The 20,376-nt window shown below is 48.7% G+C and overlaps 1 protein-coding gene and 1 pseudogene across 2 annotated transcripts; one reads left to right on the top strand and one right to left on the bottom strand.

The window, feature by feature from the left end:
- The first annotated feature begins 1,471 nt into the window (after positions 1–1,471).
- LOC308490875 (ATP synthase-coupling factor 6, mitochondrial-like) lies at positions 1,472–1,798 on the top strand (annotated as a pseudogene). Its single transcript has one exon. The product of its transcript is annotated as an ATP synthase-coupling factor 6, mitochondrial-like (transcript).
- Positions 1,799–7,848: 6,050 nt separating this feature from the next.
- Positions 7,849–13,513, bottom strand: COX4I2 (cytochrome c oxidase subunit 4I2). The gene is made up of 5 exons (XM_081033702.1): positions 13,413–13,513; positions 12,280–12,361; positions 10,808–10,972; positions 9,858–9,989; positions 7,849–8,104 (listed from the first exon to the last, which is right to left on the bottom strand). The coding sequence occupies exons 2-5, from the start codon at positions 12,359–12,361 to the stop codon at positions 7,968–7,970; spliced, it is 516 nt and encodes a 171-aa protein (XP_080889828.1). The 5' UTR covers positions 13,413–13,513; the 3' UTR covers positions 7,849–7,967.
- Between the last annotated feature and the right edge of the window lie 6,863 nt (positions 13,514–20,376).

A 20,376-nucleotide genomic window follows, 5' to 3' on the forward strand; every position in this document is an offset into this window, starting at 1 on the left:
CAAACAAAAAAAAACAGCCCCAACAAAAGCTTGCTCTCTCTAGGTAAAGGAACAGGAAAGGAAATTTTTGGACTTGGGCCGGCCCGGTGGCTGGGGCGGTTAGAGCTCTGTGCTCCTGACTCCCGGGTCTGCCAGTTCGATTCCCACATGGGCCGGTGGGCTCTCGACCACAGGGTTGCCGGTTCAGCTCCTCAACTCCAGCAAGGGATGGTGGGCAACATCCCCTGCGACTGGGATGGAGCACAGCACCTTGAGCTGATCTGCAGCTGAGCTCCCAAATGGCTCAGTTGGTTGGAGCGCGTCCTCTCAACCACAAGGTTGCTGGTTCGACTCCTGCAAGGGATGGTGAGCGCCCCCAGCAGCTAGAAAACGGCAACTGGACCTGGAGCTGAGCTGTGCCCTCCACAGCTAAGACTGAAGGGACAACAACTTGACTTGGAGGGAATCCTGGAGGTGCACACTGTTCTCTAATGGAGTCCTGTTCCCCTTCCCCTATAAAATCTTTTTTAAAAAAAATTTTTTTAGACAAATCACCACTTTAGTCCAGCCAAACACCATTGAAAAAACTACAGCCCCATCCACATCAGCAAAGGCCAATGGGGAGCCTAGACTTCCACCCTTATGAGTCAAGGTGACCCGAACCCCAACAAATATGAGATGTTGTAAGATAAGGCTAGGGAAGCAGAACTTTCATCTCTGCTGGCCATTATGAGCCCTCTCTTGTGGTCCACAATGTCTGGGCACTGGGAGCCCAGCATTCCACCCCCCCACTTCCCAGCAGTATGAAAGTGGGTAAAGGGACATAAAGGATCCCTTCCCTAATAAAATCTTAATAAATAAATAAGTAAGTAAGTAAGTAAATAAATAAATAAATAAATAAACAAAATCTATGTTAATGGGCACACAATACCTAAAGATATAATTTGTGACAAAGAATACAAAGGGGAGGTATTGAGATGTATAGGAGCAGTTTTTGTATGTTATTGAAGCTAAATTGGTATCAATTCAAACTATATTGTTATAAATTTAAGATGTTAACTGTAATCCCCATGGTGACCATTAAGAAAATATCTTAAAAATATACCTACAAGGAAGTAATAAGAAATAGAGGACTTAAGCAGCACTATAAACGATTGGATCTAACAGACGTCTACAGAACTCTCCACAAACAGCAGAATACACGTTCTTTAGTGCACATGAAATTTTCCCCAAGATAATCTGTAGGGTAGACCACAAAACAAGTGTCAATAAATGTAAAAGATTGAAATCACATAGTGTATTTCCTCCGACCACAGTGAAATAAATGTAGACATCAAGAACAGAAGGAAAACTGGAAAATTCACAAATATGTGGAAATTAAATCACACACTGTTAAATAAGCAATAAGTCAAAGAAGAAATCACAAAGGAAATTAAAAAATACTTAGAACGGTGCTGGCGGCTCTGGACTGAGTGCAAGTCACAGAATCACCATGATTCTTCAGAGGCTCTTCAGGTTTTCCTCTGTCATTCAGTCTGCAGTCTCAGTCCATTCGAGGAGGAATATTGGTGTCACAGCAGTGGCATTTAATAAGGAACTTAATCCTGTACAGAAACTCTTCGTGGACAAGATTAGAGAATGCAGAACTCAGTGACAGTCGTCTAAAGGAGCTGTTGATACTGGCCCAGAATATCAGCAGGATTTGGAGAGGCAGCTTTTTAAGCTTAAGCAAATGTATGGTAAAGCAGACATGAATGTGTTCCCTGACTTCAAATTGGAAGATCCCAAATTTGAAGTCATTGATAAACCCCAGTCCTGAGGAAATAATGTAAAATTTATCTGGCAATTTGTCCTAGATAAGTTGCACAACTGATCAGAAGTAGCAGAATAAATATACATTTCGCCACTTAAAAAAAAAAAGTTAGAGACAAATGAAAATGCAACACATCAAAACTTAGGGGATGTAGTAAAAGCATCGTTTAGAGGGAAATTTATAGCAGTAAATGCAACATCGATAAAATGGACCAATTAGTTGAAAAGAACAAGCTACCACAATTCACCGAATATGAAACAGATCATGTGAATAGCCTTATAACAGATAATGAAATTGAATTTGTAATTTAAAAACTCCCTATACACACAAAAAATCTCCAGGCCCAGATGATTTCACTGAAGAATTCTACCAAATGGTTAAAGAAGAATTAACACTATTTCTACACAATCTCTTCCAGAAAACAGAAGAGGAGGGAAGGGAATTACCCTGATACCAAAACCACACAAAGATTCAGAGGACCAACTGCAGTCTTTAGATTTAAGGTGGATCCTCATTCCAGGAAAATTCAAATAAATAAAGCTTTTATGAGGCAGTTAGGGAAATTTGCATACTGACTGGATGTTTGGTATTAAGGAAATATTGGTAAGACTTTTTATGTACATTAATAGTATTTTGGTCATGTATATTAAAACAGTTCTCATGGTTTAGAGACCTAATGAAGTATTTAAGGATGAAATGATTGACACCTGGAATTTATTAAAATAATTCAGGGGTGGGAGTAGGGAAATGAATGGCCCATAAGCAGATAATTGTGGATGCTGGAAGGCACATAAAGGTTTGTTAAACTATTCTTTTCTGTATGTTTAAACTTTTCCATAAGAAATTTTAAGCCATTTGTTTTGTTTTGTTTTTCTCTGATCTCCATGGTAATGACTTTTGCTCATTTTCTACTGCATTCCTGTTTTTTTCTTACTGATTGGTCAGACGGATTTTTTTAAAAAACATATTAAGGAAATCAGCCCTTGATCTCTCATACATACAAATACTTTTTAGTTCCTCATTTGTCTTTTGAGTTTCTTCCTTCTTTTTTTTTTACAGAAACTTAATAATATTACAAGATATTTTGACCCAAATGTTTTGACCTCACTCCAAGACTATTTTGACTGAGTTTTGAACCCAATTATTTTTATCAGAAGTACACCAATTCTAATATATCAAGACAGTTTTCTTGAGCAAGCTGCATGAAAACAATTTAATTCCTTGATCAGTTATTTTACGACCAAAGTTAAACTATTTCTAATGTTTCCTATTTTAAATTTAATCTCACAAAATTATTCTTTTTAATGACAATCACTTGGTTTCATGGAGTAAATGCCAACATGAAAATTTAATTCTTCTCTCAGTCATTTTTAGTCTCTATCTGAGTTCACCGGTTTCCTGCCATTATGCGTTGTTTACTATTTCCATTATCTCTAATCGGTCCAATTTTTTCAGGTCAAATTTGATTGCCTAAATGTCAAAACTTTATTCTCTGTTTGGATTTTGGTCAATATCCAATTTAACGTGGTCAGTTTTCGTTTCTGTTAACTTGATTTTATGTCAGTTATCTCTACACATCTATGGTAGGTTGTATTCTTTGCTCACAATTCTGCCTTCCCTCGCCATGCTTGCCATGTGCACTCTGCTGGAGGACATTTTTCTCCCCATCAGTGTTGGGCTTGACTGTGAATGGCAGCCTATATTTTCCACAGATGACCACAACAATACTTCCCATCTCATATCCATCTCACATCTTACGTTGTGATTTTGCTGACCCCCGATCAAGTCTATGTCCTCTCCTTCTTGAAACAGGGTGGACCCTGGTGAGTGCTTTTACCAACAGGGTTTGGCAGAAGTGATGCTTTGTGTCTTCTGAGGCTAGATTATAAAGATGCAATACATTTCCCTCTTGCTCTCTTGGAACCCCCCCCACCATGCTCTGAGGGAGCCTAAACTAGCCCACACAGAGAGACCACCTGGGGTGCCACAAAGAGATGTGTTCCTGTTGATAGTTCCAACTGAGGTCCCAGGTGACAGCCAGCATCAACCACCAGATGTGTGAGTGAAAACACCTCCAGAAGATTCTGGCCACAGCCTTTGAATATTTCCAGCTGAGGCCCCAGACATTCTAGAGGAGAGGTAAGCAGTTCCCACTGTTTCCTGCCTGAATTCCTGACCTATAGAATCAGTAGGCATAATAAAATGGTTGTTTTAAGCCTCTTAAGTTTTGGGGTGGTTTGTAATGCACCAATAGTAACCGGAACACCATGGGACTTGCTTTGGCCCATGGAATGTGGAACTGGTTGTGTGTGTGCTAGTTCTGAGTCTGGGCTTTAAGAACATGTGTACCCACTGTCACTCTGGCCCCTCAAGAACATGTCCTAGGTGTCTGCTGATCCCAGAACAAGGAAACACATGGAATATTCCTCAACCCAACTGTTACAGGCTGAAATGTGTCCCCTATAAATTCACATATTAAAGTTCTAATCCCTAATCCCTCAGAATGTGATAGTATTTGAAGATAAAACCTTTAAAGAGGTGATGAAGTTAACATGAGATCATTTGGGAAGGTCCTAACCCAATCTGACTGGTGTCCTTATAAGAAGAGGAAATCTGGACACACAATGAGATGCTAAGGATATGTACACACAGAGGAAAGACCAGGTGAGGACACAGCAAGAAGGCAGCTACCTACAAGCTAAGGAGAGAGACCTCAGAAGAAACCAATCCTGCCAACACCTGATCTTGGACCTCTAACTTCCAAAATTGTGAGAAAATACTTTCCTGTTTTTTAAGCCACCAAGTCTGTGGTATTTGTTATGGCAGTCCTAGCAAACCAAAATACCAACCCACAGCCCAGAACTAAACCTGCAGTTCCCAGCAGAGCCTCAGCCAACCCACAGCAGAGGCCCATGAAAGATAAAAATAATAGTTCAAAGTTGTAAGCTGCCAAGCTTTGGGGTTGTTTGTTACACAGCATTCTTGTAAGGGAAAAACTGACTTAGTACAACATCTAAATTTTCCCTGGACCAATTTTGATAATTTTCTCTGTTACAACATGATTCCTTAGCAATTTATTAATCGTTTACAAAATTCTACTCCCTGCATATTTCAACGTTTTTAGTTATATTGCAACTGCTCCTGCTGCTAGCAAAGCATCACGGTCTGGGGCAACATATACTACTAAACATTCCTATAGTTCTTATTCCACTAGTTTCTGGCAGGCTATAGCCTTGCCAGTCCCTCTGAACAGGCTGGGTGACCTGGAAAGTAGGACCCCTATGTGCTTTCCAGCATCTCTCATGCTAAAGAGGTGGTTAATAAATGGATCCCTCATGCCAAATAGAGCCTGGGACCAAGGCAGTTGCCTCTCTCAGATAAAAATTAAATGGACGTCAAGGCTCCCCATACTCTAGCCCCAGTATATTCCCTCAGCTCCGTCTTTCTCTGTTTGTGCAAACTTGTCTCTTCAGTAGAGGCAGCAGAGACTTCAAGACCATGTGTGAATATATTACTTTCCCATCTCCCCTTGTCCATCTCTTCTTTCTCCTCTGACAGCCCTTTGGCTCCCTTTGTTTCCTCTAACACGACATGAGGTCCTCACTACCACAGGGCCTTTGCACATGCTTTCTCTGCTTTTCACCTAGTTTATACCCAGTTATCCTTCATATCTCAAGTCTGAGGACATGTCCTCTGGGAGACCCTCCCTGACCTCTCTAGATTAGGTCAGTTCCCCCCATTGGTCAATCCAAGTACCATCTACCTCCTCTTCTTAACACTCATTTGTGCTATAATTTATTAGGATGACCATTTGATTGATGTCTGTTTCCCTATTCTCTAAGTATTTGTTGATTGAATGAATACTGTTGTCCCAATTGCTCCATTGGCATCTAGGGTGTCCATGGAGGTGTGCTGCTCAAATTTTTCTCCAAGAGAACCTGCTATGGTTCTGCTGCAGCATTCGTGCTGAGGCCACAGTCCTCCTCCTGGGAGGCTCCCAATCAAGGACTGAGCACAGTGGGTTCTAGGGATGGGTCAATATTGCCCAGCACAGGACTCCTCTAATGGGCATATTTTGCTCTGGGGACCTCCATTAGCCTGGGAAAGACTTTCTCAGAGGTGGCATTTCAGTTATCAATTTATTGCCTCTCATCTCCAAATTCACCCCTTAGTACCTGCTCTACAATAATGAACTAGACTCAGCATTGTCTCCTTTACGGTGAGATGCTAAACTTTGCCAGCAGAGGGTGCTAAGGGGACATTTCAGGAGGAAAGGAGGCTTGTCCTTCTGGTTCTGGTGTGTGTGAGAGAGTTTTCTTGCTCCTGCTGTGGGGTGGGTCAGCAGCGTGTGAGGACATCTGACGGTGATCGGCTGCAGCCATGAGCCCAGCGTTCACAGTCTGTCAGCTGCCTTGCAGCCCCCAGGCCTGCATACCATCTTCTTGCCACCCTCCTAACACAAATACCACACACTCTAGGCCTCACATCTGCCAAGGTGTCCCAGTTCCCCCACTCACCAGCCTCAGCTCCCTTGGGCCTTTGAGGACTTCTAATGACTATGGACCAGCTGTGACCCAGGCAACGTAGCAAAATTCTCTGCCATCCAGTAGGCTTCACTCACACCTCCTCCAACAAGGTCTGAACCCCAGCTTGGGGAAAGCACCCCTCTTCCAAATATATCCTTCCTTATCCTTCCTTTAAACACCCTTTAAAGTTATCTTTGCATCTTTATAGTTACTCTCTTGTATAAACTTAGTAATTCTTTGTATCAAACAGGCCCTGTTAAATTACTATGCGATTTCTGTTTACTGGTTGGACTCAGATACGGTATACTGAAGTCAGAGGCTCTTCCTACCTAATCCTCTCTCCTTCCATAAGCTTCTCACCTTTTCCTGCTCCCTCCCTCCTTTATCTTCCAGAGGCGTAACCCCAACATATCTCCTCACATCTTTAATTCATTCTTGGCATTTGTTTTCTCAGAGGAGCCATCACACTTAGCATAAAATCCCATGAGGCCCTATGTAATTTGCTTTCCACCCCAAGACCAACCGGCTCCCCCAACACACACCTTCCTACTACTCTCCAAGTAATTCTACTCCAGTCACTCACTATGGCCTCCTTGAAATTCCACAAACTTACAAACCAGAATCCCCACCCAGGGTCTTTGCACTTGCTGCTCTGTCTTTGATACAAGGCTTGTTCCCTCATTCCATTCAGACCTCTTCTCAAGTGCCTCCTTCTAAGAGGCCTTTACCTACCATTCCCAATTGCCCTTTTTTTAAAAAAAAATTTTATTGGGGAAGGGGAACAGGGCTTTATTGGGGAACAGTGTGTACTTCCAGGCCTTTCTTCCAAGTCAAGTTGTTGTCCTTTCAATCTTAGTTGTGGAGGGCACAGCTCAGCTTCAGGTCCAATTGCCATTTTTCTAGTTGCAGGGGGCGCAGCCACCATCCCTTGCAGGAGTCGAACCGGCAACCTTGTGGTTGAGAGCCTAATGGCCCATGTGGGAATCGAACCGGCAGCCTTCGGCGTTGGGAGCACGAAGCTCCAACCACCTGAGCCAACGGGCTGGCCCCTCAATTGCCTTTTAACTGTCCTTTTCCCTGCTTTGTTTTGTTTCTTCATAGCACTTATACTATATATTATACTTACTCACTTTTCTGTCTCTCCTTCCCCCCCATAAAGAAATGTGTCTGCCATGAGGCCAGAGACTGTCGCCTTGTTCACTGACATAGCCCTAGGGCCTGGATTGGTACCTGGCACACAGTCGATACTCAGTATTTGTTAATTGACTAAATAAAGGAGTGTCTTTGCCATTTCTGAAGCCATTTCCTGCACCTGCAATGCCTTCCCTTCTTCTTGCCTTTCCTAATTTCACCTGCCCTTTAAGACTCAGCCCTTGCCCCTATTCCTCCAGGAAGCCCTTCCTAACAAGCTGGGCTCTGAGCCCCTGGAAAGTGGCTTATTCTTGCCCCTCACCTACTATATTTTAGGTATAATGCCTAATTTTAGGTATAATGTAGGCTTTATAGCAGGTAAAGATTGAGGTAGAGATTAAAGGCAGACAAGAACAGGTCAGCTTTATTGGGGTTAAGGGGAGGGGAAGGAAGTGCTCCATAGGCTCTGGGCCAGGGCAGAGCTGCCGGGAGAGCAGCCTGGGACGCAGAATGCAATGTCACTTCTTCCACTCTTTCTTCTCATAATCCCACTGAGAGGCCAGGCCTTGCACAGGGTTGCCCTTCATATCTAGGATGCGCTGGAGCTGCTGGGCCTTCCACTCATCCGTCAGCGTGATGGGCTTCTTAGGGAACACTGCAGGGAAGGCATGGGTGGGGCAGGGGCAGCTCAGGACCCTATCAGGCCGGCCCTCTCCCGCTGAGCCAGGGTCTGCAGTCACAGACTTATGTGTCCTGCACTGAGGGGCTCCCTCTGCCCTGCCCATCCCCCTCACCAGACTCCCTCCTAAAACTTTATTCCAGGGACCTCTGAGTTCTGATCCCAGCTCTGCCTTCGTGTTGCTGTGGGAACTGGGCCAAGGTCCTTCCCCTTTCTGAGTCTCAGTTTCCTCACCTATTCTGTGGCCCAATGTGACAGGAGCACTGGTTTGAAGTTAGCTGGGATCCAAATCCCAGCTCCACCACTCCCTTGCTGTGTGACCTTGAACAAGTCCCTTTATCTCTCTGAGCCTCAGTTTCCTAACCTGTCAAAAATAGGTCTTATCCACTAGGGTTGAGACTGAAGTTAGTATTCATAAGGCAATTGACAAAATGTGGGACAGATATTAAGCCCCTAATATGTGGTAGCTACTATAATTATAATTACTGAGTTTGCTCCCACTTATAGGGAAGAGTACAGGATGAGGTAGTTTCTTTTGCTTCCTGAGAGGACTGAGAATAGCAGATCGGATAGGGATATTTACTTTAAAAATCTGGGGAGGGCAATACTTAACTCAAAGGCTGAGGCACTCACAGAGGCATTTTAGGTGCCTTCATGTGTGGATCAGAGAAGGTCTGGGGGCTGGAGCCCCCAACACTGCTCACATCTTACTTCCTGGTCCATCTGCCCCTGAGGCTGACAGCGTGCCTGACCTCTGTCCCTAATACTTCCTGTCCCAGTGGGTGGACAAGAAAGAAAAGATCTTTCTGGACATCTATTCATACCAAACATTGGGCTAGTCTAGAATTTTTCCTAAACGCTCTCTCATTTCATCCTCATGCAAGGTAGGAATTCCCATCATACTTTTACAGAAGAAAAACAAGGTGAGGCCACAAGAAATGAAGTCAAATGAAGCTGTTGGTCCAGAGACCATACTTGGAGAATCACTCTTCTGTAGTATTAACTGATCAGCTGGGTATGTGACCACCCAGCTAAAGCCTACATTTCCCAGGTGCCCTTGTGGCTAAACTTACTCGTAGTTATATGATCATTTCTAGCTAATAGGATGTGAGCAGCAGTGGTGTGTGCAACTTCTGGATCTTAAAGAGACGTGTGTCCTCTCTTTCCCTCTTCTTGTCTGGAACGTAGACTTTACGGCTGGAGCTAGAGCAGCCATCTTGTATATCAAGAAGGAAGCTGCATGCTAAAGATGGCAGAGCAACAAGACAGAAGGACCCTGAAGTTGTGAAGTCCCCATACTCCCCCTGGCTTTTTTTGTGAGAGAGGAACAAAACCTCTATCTTTTTTAAGCTCTTGTATGTTAGGGCCTCTTTGTTACAGCAGCTGAAAAAACATACTGAAAAAAATTAATCGTTAATAACAGCAATCAGTAACACTGCCATTCTTGATTATGTGCCAGGCACTGGCCTACAGCTCTCTCTCATTAAAACCTTACAAGACCCCTGAGATGTGGGCACTATTATTCCCATTTTACAAATGGGAGAATTGAGGCCCAGAGAGGTAGAGTCCCTACACTCCCACTCGGTAGACATGCTCTGCCCTTCACCCTACACCTCTTTGGGGGACTTCTCCAAACTCTTCAGATGAGTACCAGCATAGTTCCTTTGGTTGGCGCCTATGGCCACAGGACATAGCCCAGGCCTGTAGCAGGCGAGGTGTTGCCACTTACCATAGACCCGCTGCCACCATATCAGCAGAGCTGTGAATCCACAGAAGAAGAAGACACAGCCCATCACTGTCTTCCACTCATTGGAGCGATGGTTCATCTCTGCGAAGGTCTCATGGAACTGGAGCCGGTACACTGGAGACAGGTAGGAAGTGGGGACGCAGGGGCCTCAGGTGCAGCCATTTCAAGGACCATGGGCCAACTCTTGGTGTCAGTGATCTCCAGCCTCCCTCTCCCTGCAGCAGATGCTGTCCATTCGGCAAATTCTTATTGAGCATCTACTGTATGTAAAGCATGGCCAAGAGCTGGTGCTGAAGCTACAAATATCAGAGTCAGCCCAGGTACTTCTGGTGGGCTAGACATGGAGTCACACATCCCTCCTGCTACCCACGGTCAGGCCCCTGCTTGCCCGCCCACCTCACCTGCCTCTCTCTACTCTGTCCCCTCACACCACTCAATGATGCCAGGACCCTCCATGCTCTCCTGCTCCCATATCCTTCCCCATGCAGTTCCCACTATCTAGCAGGACCCTCCGCCTCACCATTCAAGGCCAGCTGGAATGTGCCCTCCTCTAGAAGGCCCGCCAGGATTTCATCTCTCTCCTTTGGATCCTCACAACCTCTTGAAAACACATACCCTAGCCACATACCCTGTATTATCTGGGTTTGTGCCAGTTCCCTCTCTGGACTGGAAGTACCCGGATGGCAGGAACCATCTGGTGATTCACTCCTGTGTCCCAGTATCACCTAGCATTAGACTGTGCACAAACAATTGAGTGAATAAAAGAATGGATGGATGAATGAACTTCCCCTCTCAGGTATGCATTCAGGTGTTTGAAGTTTCTAGCTGTCTTGAATGGGGGCTCTACCTGCCCACTGCTCCCTGACAAGCCCTTCTTTGCAAATTCACTCCCAGCCCACTACCCCCCCACCCAGCCCGACCCTGAGACGTACAGGCCACCTTCTCGGCGTGGCTCAGCTGGGTCCAGCTGCCCTTCTCCTTTTCCTTCAAGGCCTGCTGCTCAGCATTGAGCTCTGTGCAGAAGGGTTCGTCCGGCATGGGGTAGGAGCGCTGGGCATGGTAGTTGGTGTAGGGGGGCATTTTCCCCTTGCTGGGGGCTGCAAGCACAAGGGAGGAGCTGAGTTTAGGCTGCCCCTGGGACATCCCAGCACTAACAATAGTATTAATGGAGATGACTGCACTTATTGGGCACTTACTGTGTGCCAGGAGCCATTCTAAGGCCTCCAGGTGAGTCGACTCATTTACTCCATATCACTCTGAGCCAGGTGGATGCTGTTATCTCCATTCTACAGATGAAGAAACTGAGCAGCTAAGTGACTTGCTGAAATTCACAGGGCAAAAAGGACCAGTGCCAGAGCTGCAATTCAGCCCCTGTGGCTTCAAATCCCATGTTCTCTGGGAATATTTGAGGTGAGTGGGCATGTCAGGCAGACGTAATGGGTGGGCAAAGGCTCAGTGAGATGAATCTGAAAGGACAGATGTAAACTGCTCTGCAAACTGTAGGGGTCAAGGGCATGGCTTTTGAGTCAGCTGGGTTTGAACCCCAGTTCCTCCCTACCTCAACTCCCACTGGTCCCTTTACCTCACTGTGCTTCAATGTCCTGGCACACAATAAATGCTCCGTAAATTATACCGATAAAGAGAGAGCTTGGTTTACTACTGGCTTCTATTCCTGGACACTTTCCCTGATGGCTAAGCCCTCAAAGCCTCTCTGTGGGTGTCTAGAACAAAGCAAAGTACTAGAAGGGTCCCAATAAATCTTCTTCTGTTTATTGTCACCAGAGATACCCACAAGGAGGGCATTGGTATCATCTTGCCAGGATAGTATTGGAATTGCTTTGCACATGGAGTCCTGGCTCCTTTAATATCTAGGTCTCTGGGCCTCAGTTTGTTCATCTGAGAAATGGAGATAACAACACAGCATCCACTTCACATGGTGGTTGTGAAGTCTAAATGTGTAATCTGTGTAAAATATTTATCACAGCTTGGGGTACATAGTAAGGGCTCAATAAATGTCATCTGTTATTATTCTCCTGAGGGTCAGGAAGGCCCTTTTGCTATCTGGCTGTAGTCTCTCCTGCTTAGGCCTCTTTCATCTGACTAGCACTGACACCAGGGTCCGGAAAAGAGGTCCAAGATTCTGTCAGCACTCTACCTCAGAACACAAAGGCCTGAGATTTGGGGGTCAGGCCCTGAGGAAGCTTGGATGGAGGGGGCTGCTGTCTGCTTGCCCTTTGAGCACTACTTCCTGGAAGAATGTGGCCCAGGACCAAGGAGTAAAGATTGTGGGGAAGGTTTTGGGGTAGGCCCCGGGCAGCATGGAAGGGATAAGGGGTAGCTTGCAGCTATAACTCCTGGCCCTAGCCCTGGAGTTTGGGGAGGGAGGAGGGTGTCCAGGTCTTACCGGTGTCCCCTGGGCTGTGTATCCCTCGTATTCCAAGTCCTCCTTTCCTTAGCACCAAGCTCCAGGCAGTTCTGAAAAACATCTGGGGTGTGTGGGTGGATGAGTCCTATGCTATGTCCCTGCCCCTCAGGGCCCAGACAGAGAAACCATTTTCACAGGTGTGGTGGTGGTGGGATTCCAGAATTTCAAGGTCACCCTCAGGCCCCTGACCCTTCTAATTTTGTCTAATTTCCCTATGGCGGTAGATGGGGGTCCTAGACATTTGAAACCCCCTCCTAGAAGCTTCCTTCACCATCTAAGAAGTGGGAAGAGGCCTAATTCTTAAGGCAGGGTCTGAACAGTTTGGGACTGGGGGCCTGGGTTCTGCTTCCCGCCCCAGTTTAGCCTGGCCAACTTGGGAAACTTCCTTCAGTTGTTTCCCTTCCTCTGCCCCCCCCCCCAGAGGAAATGGGGTGGGTGTCCAGGTAAGGAGGGAACAGGTCCTGGGGCTACCTCCCTTCTCTATAGGGCCATCTGCCATGGTTTCTGCCAGACGGTCTGGCCCCCACTCCTTTCCCCCTAATTGGCTGCCTACGTGCACAGTGCACAGAGAGCCTGCTCTGCTGGATCTGGTGGGGGAGGGGGACAGGATGAGCCCAGCCCCCACCGGTCTCAGGGTCTGGCATCCCGTGAGGGTGGGCAGGGCTTTAGGGGAGGACAAGGACCAAACTGGGTCAGAGGGAGGAAGAGGAGCACACATCTGGGGAGAGTAAAGAGGTATCCCATTTCGAGGAAGAGAAAGGGCCCCCCACATCTGGGGAGAAAGCAACCCAATAATTAGGAAGGGATGATACCATAGATGATAAGTGGGAGGAGGCTTTCACATCTGGGAAGGAAGGGCTCCCTATCAGGGATAAGTGGGTGAGAGACCCGCACATGGGGAGAAGGAAAGAGTAATCTACATTTGGGGAAAGAGATGGCGCTCCATTTATGAACAGAGTAATTCCCCAGGAGTCCTCAACTCTGAGCTGCCAGAAGCACCCCCCCCACCCCCCGCCTGTCCCCCGCCATGGCAGGGACTACACCGGCCGACATTTAAGCCTCATGCTCCCACCCGCCCCTGCTAGGGGAGCAGGGCTCTCCCACACACTTACCTCGCGGCTCTGCTGCAGCGAGAGAGACCCGGGTCGGCCAACCGAGTAACAGAAAATGGGCTGCAGAGAGACCGGAGAGCTGGCGTCTGCCCCAGGGCCCGCCCCACAGCCTTTCCAGGGCCGCCCCTGCGTGGGAACGTCCTGCCTCAGAGGGGCGTGGGAGAGCCCCGCTCACGTCCCTAGGGGCGCCCAGCCCACAGCCTGGGGCAAGGGACTGCAGAGAGACTCTCCGCCCAAGAGGAGACCCCCAGCTAACTGCACCCTGGGACACAACAGGCTGTGTGTCCTGGGCTAGCCCAGCCGTCCGAGTTTGGTAGTTCCAGGAGCTGGATATTCCTGCCTCCACACCTTTGCTCACTGCTGTTCCTTCCATCTGGAATGCTCTCTTCAGGGCTTTGTAGATCCAGTCTTGCCAACTTTCCAGCCCAGACCCAATGGCTCCCGCTCCAGGAAGCTCACAAGCATCTAGAATCTGGAAGCTGGCCTGTGGTGTACCACCTCACTCCCACAGCCTCATAGCCAATGACAGGTGGAAAAAGTTTCCCTCTGGCGTTCAAATCATAGCTGTGGAGCCTTCAACAAAATGGCCTAACGTCTCTCAGTTCCTGTTTTCTTTTCTATAAAAGGGAGCTAATGATAGTTCTTTCCTCACATGGCTGTTGTAAAGATTAAGTAAGTCACTAGAAAAGCATCAGGCACATTTATTCAAGAATTATTTATTAAGACCTGTTACAGCTGGCATTTATTGAATGTCTATTGTTTATCAGGTTAAATGTTTGGGGATATAGAGCCAAACAAAGCCAAACATAATCTCTGCCCTCATATAGGGTTTACAATCAAGTTCTAAGCCCAGAGAAAGGCTTGTGCAAAGGCCCAGGGGCAGAAAAACACAGGTATGTTCAAAGAACAGAGAGAAGCCATTTTGGCCAGCATGTAATGGACAAAGGGAAGAGTTGGAGTGGGTTTGGATCACCAAGCAGGGCCTCACAGGTGATGTGATTAAATGTAACAGAGCATGAGTTCAGTAAACATGGCCTGCGGATTGTTAGAATACTGATTGTGGACTGATGGGTAAAGGCTGTGGGTTCCTGCCGTAGTCTGTGGCCAAAGCTTTCTTGGTCTCCCAGCTCTGGGCCCATGAGGTCTGCCCAGCGCCCACCCAACCATCAGTGTTTCGGTAGCTCAGTGAGGCCATAGGAACGCACTCCAGCCAGTGTCTGGAGAGAAGGGCTTAGTCCCGAGGGGGCAAATAAACCTAGAAGGGGAGAGACTCAGGGTGCTAGAGACACCCTAGCGTTGGCAAATGAACCTAGAAGGGGAGAGACTCAGGGAAAGGTGCTAGAGCCACCCTAGAGTTGGCTGTCACCTCAATTCTGGACTTCAGCAGCAACAGACACAAAACCTTGAGAAGGAAGTGCAGGAGCCTCCTGGAGCTCCAAGAGATCACCATGGTAACTTCTGGGAACTGCTCCTCCCCTTTGCACATGACCAAGGGAATTCCAGATTTGAGAGACCCCCAAGAGGACCACTTTACCTCTTGGATGCTGACCAGAGTATCCTGAAGAGTAGCCCAATGGATGGAGGACGAGGAAATAGCCTCCTTCAGGCAAACTGCAGAGAGCATGCCTTGAATCTTTTCAGACCTTTCTAGGGTCAGGCGGGTGCTGGCTGCACTGAACTGAGTAACTAATGTGTAGGCTCTACTGCTGCCTCGCTGGTGGCCAAATGGTGCCATTTCTGGGCCCCAATTTCCCTACCCCTCAGAGGGCTTCCCAGGGGAAGGCATTTAGGGATCATAACTAGCTGTTCTGCCCTGCCCTCTTCCACCCCCACGCTCTGTGGGACTCCAGGCCCCAGACTGGGGCGATGCTATGATACTGAACATCTGTTGGGGATGAGGGCAATAGGGCGGAGGCAGGCCTCCGAGGCTTCAGGTTGACATAGGGCAGCACGACTGCCCGTAGGGCAGTGCGGAGCAGGGTCTGGTGGTCCTAAACCTGGGAATAGTCACATTCTCCCATAAGGCAGGTCTCTTAGGGGGTCCTGGGACAAGGAATAGGGGTCTTCACAAAGCACCTTGGTGGGCATAGAGGGGAGGGGCCTCTGGATAGGGTATTACAGGCCATTCATTGTGATGGGCCCTACATGTGAATGCAGGCTGAGATTGCAGAAACAGCAGGAACAGGTGTGAGAGATCTGTTCCTTTTCCGTTGGCTCTGCGCCTCCGACACCCCAGCTCTCACTTGATCAGATAGATCCAAGGCGCCCTCGAGGTTCTGCCCAGACATAGAGACCTAAGCCACGGCCTCGGCATCCTGCCTCTAGGACTCCTCCCAACTCCCATCAGGCTTCACGCAGAACCCACCTCGGGGCCGCCAGCCCAGAAGGGATACCGAGGAAAACCTAGGCCTCATGCAAGACCCGAAGGAGAAAATAGGAACAGGTGTTGAACAAAGTGTCACGGACCTTTAGCCCCCACCCCCTCCGGAGACCTCGGAGCTGGTTGAACTTGGAGAGGAGGTCTGGGTCAGGAGGGGCGGGGGCCAGTAAGTGCAGGAGCGGGGCCAAAGATGGAGGGTAGTCAGAGCCAGGGATAGGGGTTCAGAGGAAGGTAGGAGTGTGCGGGGCTTATCCTCGGGGTGGAGACTGCAGTGTAAGGGCGGGGCCAGGGTACAGCTGGGAAACGAGGCTCTAAGGGGGTGGGGCCAGTTGGGTGGAGGGCGGGGCAGTGAGTGAAGGGGGCGTGGTCAGGATCGAGGGCGAGACCTCTCCATCTCACCAGCAGGAATTCTGGCTGATACGCGGACTCCGCGGAGGCGCTGACTCCGAAATACTGAGGACCGCAGAGCGACAGCACCAGCATGAAGGTGCCCAGGCAGCAGCGCAGACTCGGAGGTAGTCGTGCGAAGACCCGCAGCTCCATGGGCCAGTCCAGAAAGAGGTTATGCAACGGTGAACAGGCAGGCCGGGTCAGAACCAGCGTGGACCCAGGGCTGCCACGGGGACGGACACTAATGGCAGGTTTCCCAGCCCTGGGAACAATTCCGTAGCGCGATCAGGGGTAGGTGAACGCCCTGGGCTGGATTTCGCTGGGACAGGACGGGACTGGTGGCCTGGAAGGCGGAAACCTCTTTCCTGCGGGTCGGATGTTTGTGCACCGTCCCCACCCCAGGATAGATGCCCTCGGAGGAGGCGGCGGGGCTGAGGGAGGGGTCCGGCTGGTGGCAGCCCGGGCAGCGACGGCGACCCTGCCCTCACCTGGAGCATGAAATGAGGGAAGCTCGGAGTGTTCAGCGAGAAAGGGAAATCCTTACAGAGCTGCAGGGGCGATGTTTGGGGACGACTCCTCTTGGCTGTCACTCTGGGCCCCTCAGCCCCGCCCTCGAGGCGTCCATCCTCTCGCCTCACCCACAAGGGGCCCTCATTCTAGGTCCTGCCACCTACCTTGTCACTCATAGTACGTCACCTACGTCCCGCGTCTCCTCCCTCCTTCCCCAGCCTGGAGCTGCAGTCACCCCTCCGCCGCCCCTAGGACAGTCATTGTTCCCCTTCCCGCTGGGCTCCACCTCGTAGACGGGCGCTCCGCCATCTCCAGTCCTACCTGTGTCCTGTCAGTTACCTCTGGCCCCGCCCGACCACTGGCCTCGCCCCTACCCTGAGAGATTCCTCCTCAGTCGCTCAGCCCGGGTCCACCCCTTGCCCTGTCAGTCACTCGGGCATTGCCTTCACAAGCCACTCTGAACATTCGTCCTGGCCCCAGCCTTGCTCTTTGGGTCATCTCTGACCGCGCCCCGCACGGCGACCGCCTCCTCTCCCAGCCCTGCCCTAACAGTCATCCAAGCCTGGCTCCATCTGCCAGCTAACGTCCCAGCCGCGCCCCTGTCAGTCATTCAAGACCCGCCGCAACAGATCCATCCCGAGGTCCTGCCTTATGCGTCACTCCTCTCCGGCCCTTGCCGACTCCAGCCAGGCCCGGACTGACGCCCGGGCCCCACCCCCGAGGGCCAGCTCAGGTACCTCCCTTACCGCGCGGTCGGGGAGGACGCAGGTGGGAATCCCCACGTCGAAGGCGACCGCCGCGGTGCAGGCGGCGGAAGCCCCCCCCCCAGGCAGCGGCAGAACCGTGCACACTCGGATCGCGGATCACGGGGAGGGCGCGGAGCCGTCGGATGGGTATCCCAGCTTGCCACGAGTGAGGGGAAGGGGCGTGGGGGGGAGGGTTTCGTCAGAACTTGCTGCAATGAAACCCCGGGGCCTGGGGCCTCGTCACCACCCCCTCTTCTGGGCAGATGTATACAAAAGACCCCCTAGCTAATATCAGGGACGCTGAAGCTCCGCGGGGGGGGGGGCACCACTAGGGTTCTAGTCCCAGCTCCATCCTCTGCTACTTTCAATCCCTACCCCACCCTCCCACCCACCGCGCTCACCCCATCGTCTGGGTTTCCCCGTCTCTATCTTGTCTGTCACACCCAAGCTCCTAAGGGCCGTGAAGGTGAAGTGACGGTCTGAGCAGGGTTTCTCCGAGAGGTGCCCACAACAGTGATATATCAGCTAAGTCAGCGGTGGGGAGGGCATCACTGTGAGGTCCAGCCCAGTGCTCTGCTCTGACCGCGGCGTCACCACCAGGGACTAGTCCAACTTGACAAAGGCCTGAGGCAGTGGGATCCTGCGGGTGCACGGGGTCAAATCAGCCCTGGGGTAGGTACTCGTCCCTTCAGATCATGCTCTGGAGCTCCTCACTAACCTGGAATGGGCTTCAGTTTCTGCTCCAGGTCTTCCAGAACCTTCCGCATCACAGGCCAAACTGGGGGTGCACAGGGCAAGGTGTGAGCGATCTTGGCCAAGCCCCCAGGCTGGGGCCCTTCTCTTTTCTCCCACCTGGCTCATGAGCCAGGGGCTGTGCCTCCTGGATGTGGCTCAGGAAGTTTATCAGTAATTGTGGCCTTAATAATCTCTCCAGTTCCACGTGCTCTTTTTACACTGTGACTTTGACACTCCTGCCATCAAGGGGTGGGATCTATATTCCCATTCCTTGAAGTTGGGTGTGCATACCTTTGTGACAGGCTTAAACACAGAACATGGTGAAGGTGATGCTATGTGACCTCCAAAGCTACATCATACAAATGCCATGTACTCTCTTGGGACACTCTCTCTTAGAACCCAGCCACCATGCTGTGAGGAAACCAAACTAGCCCGTGTGGAGAGAACACATGGAGAGGTCACATGTGGTTTTCTGGCTGCCACCCTTGCTGAAGTGCCAGCCTACATCCAGCCTCAACTTCTAGACACATACATCTCCAGATGATCCCAGCCACTAGCCTTCAAGTCCCCCTCAGTCGTCAAATCTTCCCAGCTGGGGCCCCAGACATCATGGAGCAAAGACAAGCCATCCTTGCTGTACCCTTTCTTATTTCTTGATCCATGAATCCATTAGCATCAGACAGCTGTTTTATACACTAAGATTTCAGGTGGTTTGTTATGCAGCAATAGTAACTGGAACAGCAATCAAATGATATTTTGATTTCAATTTACCTGACTCATTTGACTCAGTTATTTTCAGAACTTGGTCAAGAAAGAGGGTGTTAGGTATTGACACCCCAACCCCACCACTGTCCTTCAAATTTCAGCTCAGATATCATCCTCTTAGAGACTTTCACTGAACCCTATGGAAAGTGCCCTTCCCAGTCAAGTGTAAATTTATTTTCTTCCCAGCATTTTTCATTTTCCAAAATTACATACATGGAAACCCACAGTCTTCTTGGAAACCTACATACCAAGCCTGTTCACTCAGGTCCCTCCACTTTCAGACTATGATGAAGTGAGATCTGGCTGTACAATGGATTGTATGTCTGTGTCCTCTCAAAATTCTTATGTTGAACCTCATCTCCAGTGTGATGGTATTAGGAGGTGGGGCTTTGGGAGGTGCTTAGGACATGAGGGTGGAGCCCCCATAAATGGGATTAGGACCCTTATAAAAGAGACACCCCCCCCCCAGAGTTCCCTCATCCCTCCTGCCTTGTGGGGTTGCAATGAAAAAAATAGCTGTCTTATGAACCAGGAAAGCCAGCTCTCACCAGATACAGAATCTACCAGCACCTTTATCTTGGATTTGCAGCCTCCAGAACTGTGAGAAATAAATTGCTGTTGTTTATAAGCCATTCAATCTATGGTATTTTGTTACAATAGCCCAAACTAACTAAGACAGGCTGTTAGATTTATACCCTCATATTTAATTGTTACTGGTGCTATTGTAAATGGTATTTTAAATTTTTTTTCAATTTCCAGTTGTTCATTGCTACTATATAAAAAACACAATTGATTTTTATATATTGACTTTCTATTCTATGACCCTGCTAAATTAATTTATGAGTTATATTAGTTTGCTAGGGCTGCTCTAACAAAGTACCACAGACTGGGTGGCTTAAACAACAGAAATGTATTTATTGTCTCACAGTTCTGGAAGCTAGAAGTCCAAAATCAAGGTATTTGTCAGTTTGGTTCCTTCTGAGCGCTGTGAGGAAAGGATCTGTTCCAGGCGTCTCTCCTTGGCTTATAGATAGCTATCTTCTCCCTATGTCTCTTAACATTGTCTTCCCTCTGTGAAGGTCTCTGTCCAAATTTCCCTTTTTTAGTGCTCGCTTCGGCAGCACATATACAAATTCCCCCTTTTTATAAGAAGACCAGTCATTGATCTTTTCAAAAAACAAGCTTTTGTTTTCACTGTTTTTCTGTGTCCATATCATTAATTTCTACTCTTCATTTCCTTCTACTTGGTTTGGGCTTAATTTGCCTTTTCTTTTCCTAGATTCTGAAGAAGAAAGTTTGTATTATTGATTTGAAACCTTTCTTCTTTTTCCATAAGCATTTAATTCTATAAAATTCACTCTTAGCTCTGTTTCAGCTGCTTATCACAAATTTGATGTTGTATTTTCATTTTAATGCGGTTCAAAATGTTTTCTAATTT

The sequence above is a fragment of the Rhinolophus hipposideros genome (genome assembly GCF_964194185.1).
Source record: "Rhinolophus hipposideros genome assembly, chromosome: 22".
In the NCBI taxonomy this organism is placed as follows: domain Eukaryota; kingdom Metazoa; phylum Chordata; class Mammalia; order Chiroptera; family Rhinolophidae; genus Rhinolophus; species Rhinolophus hipposideros.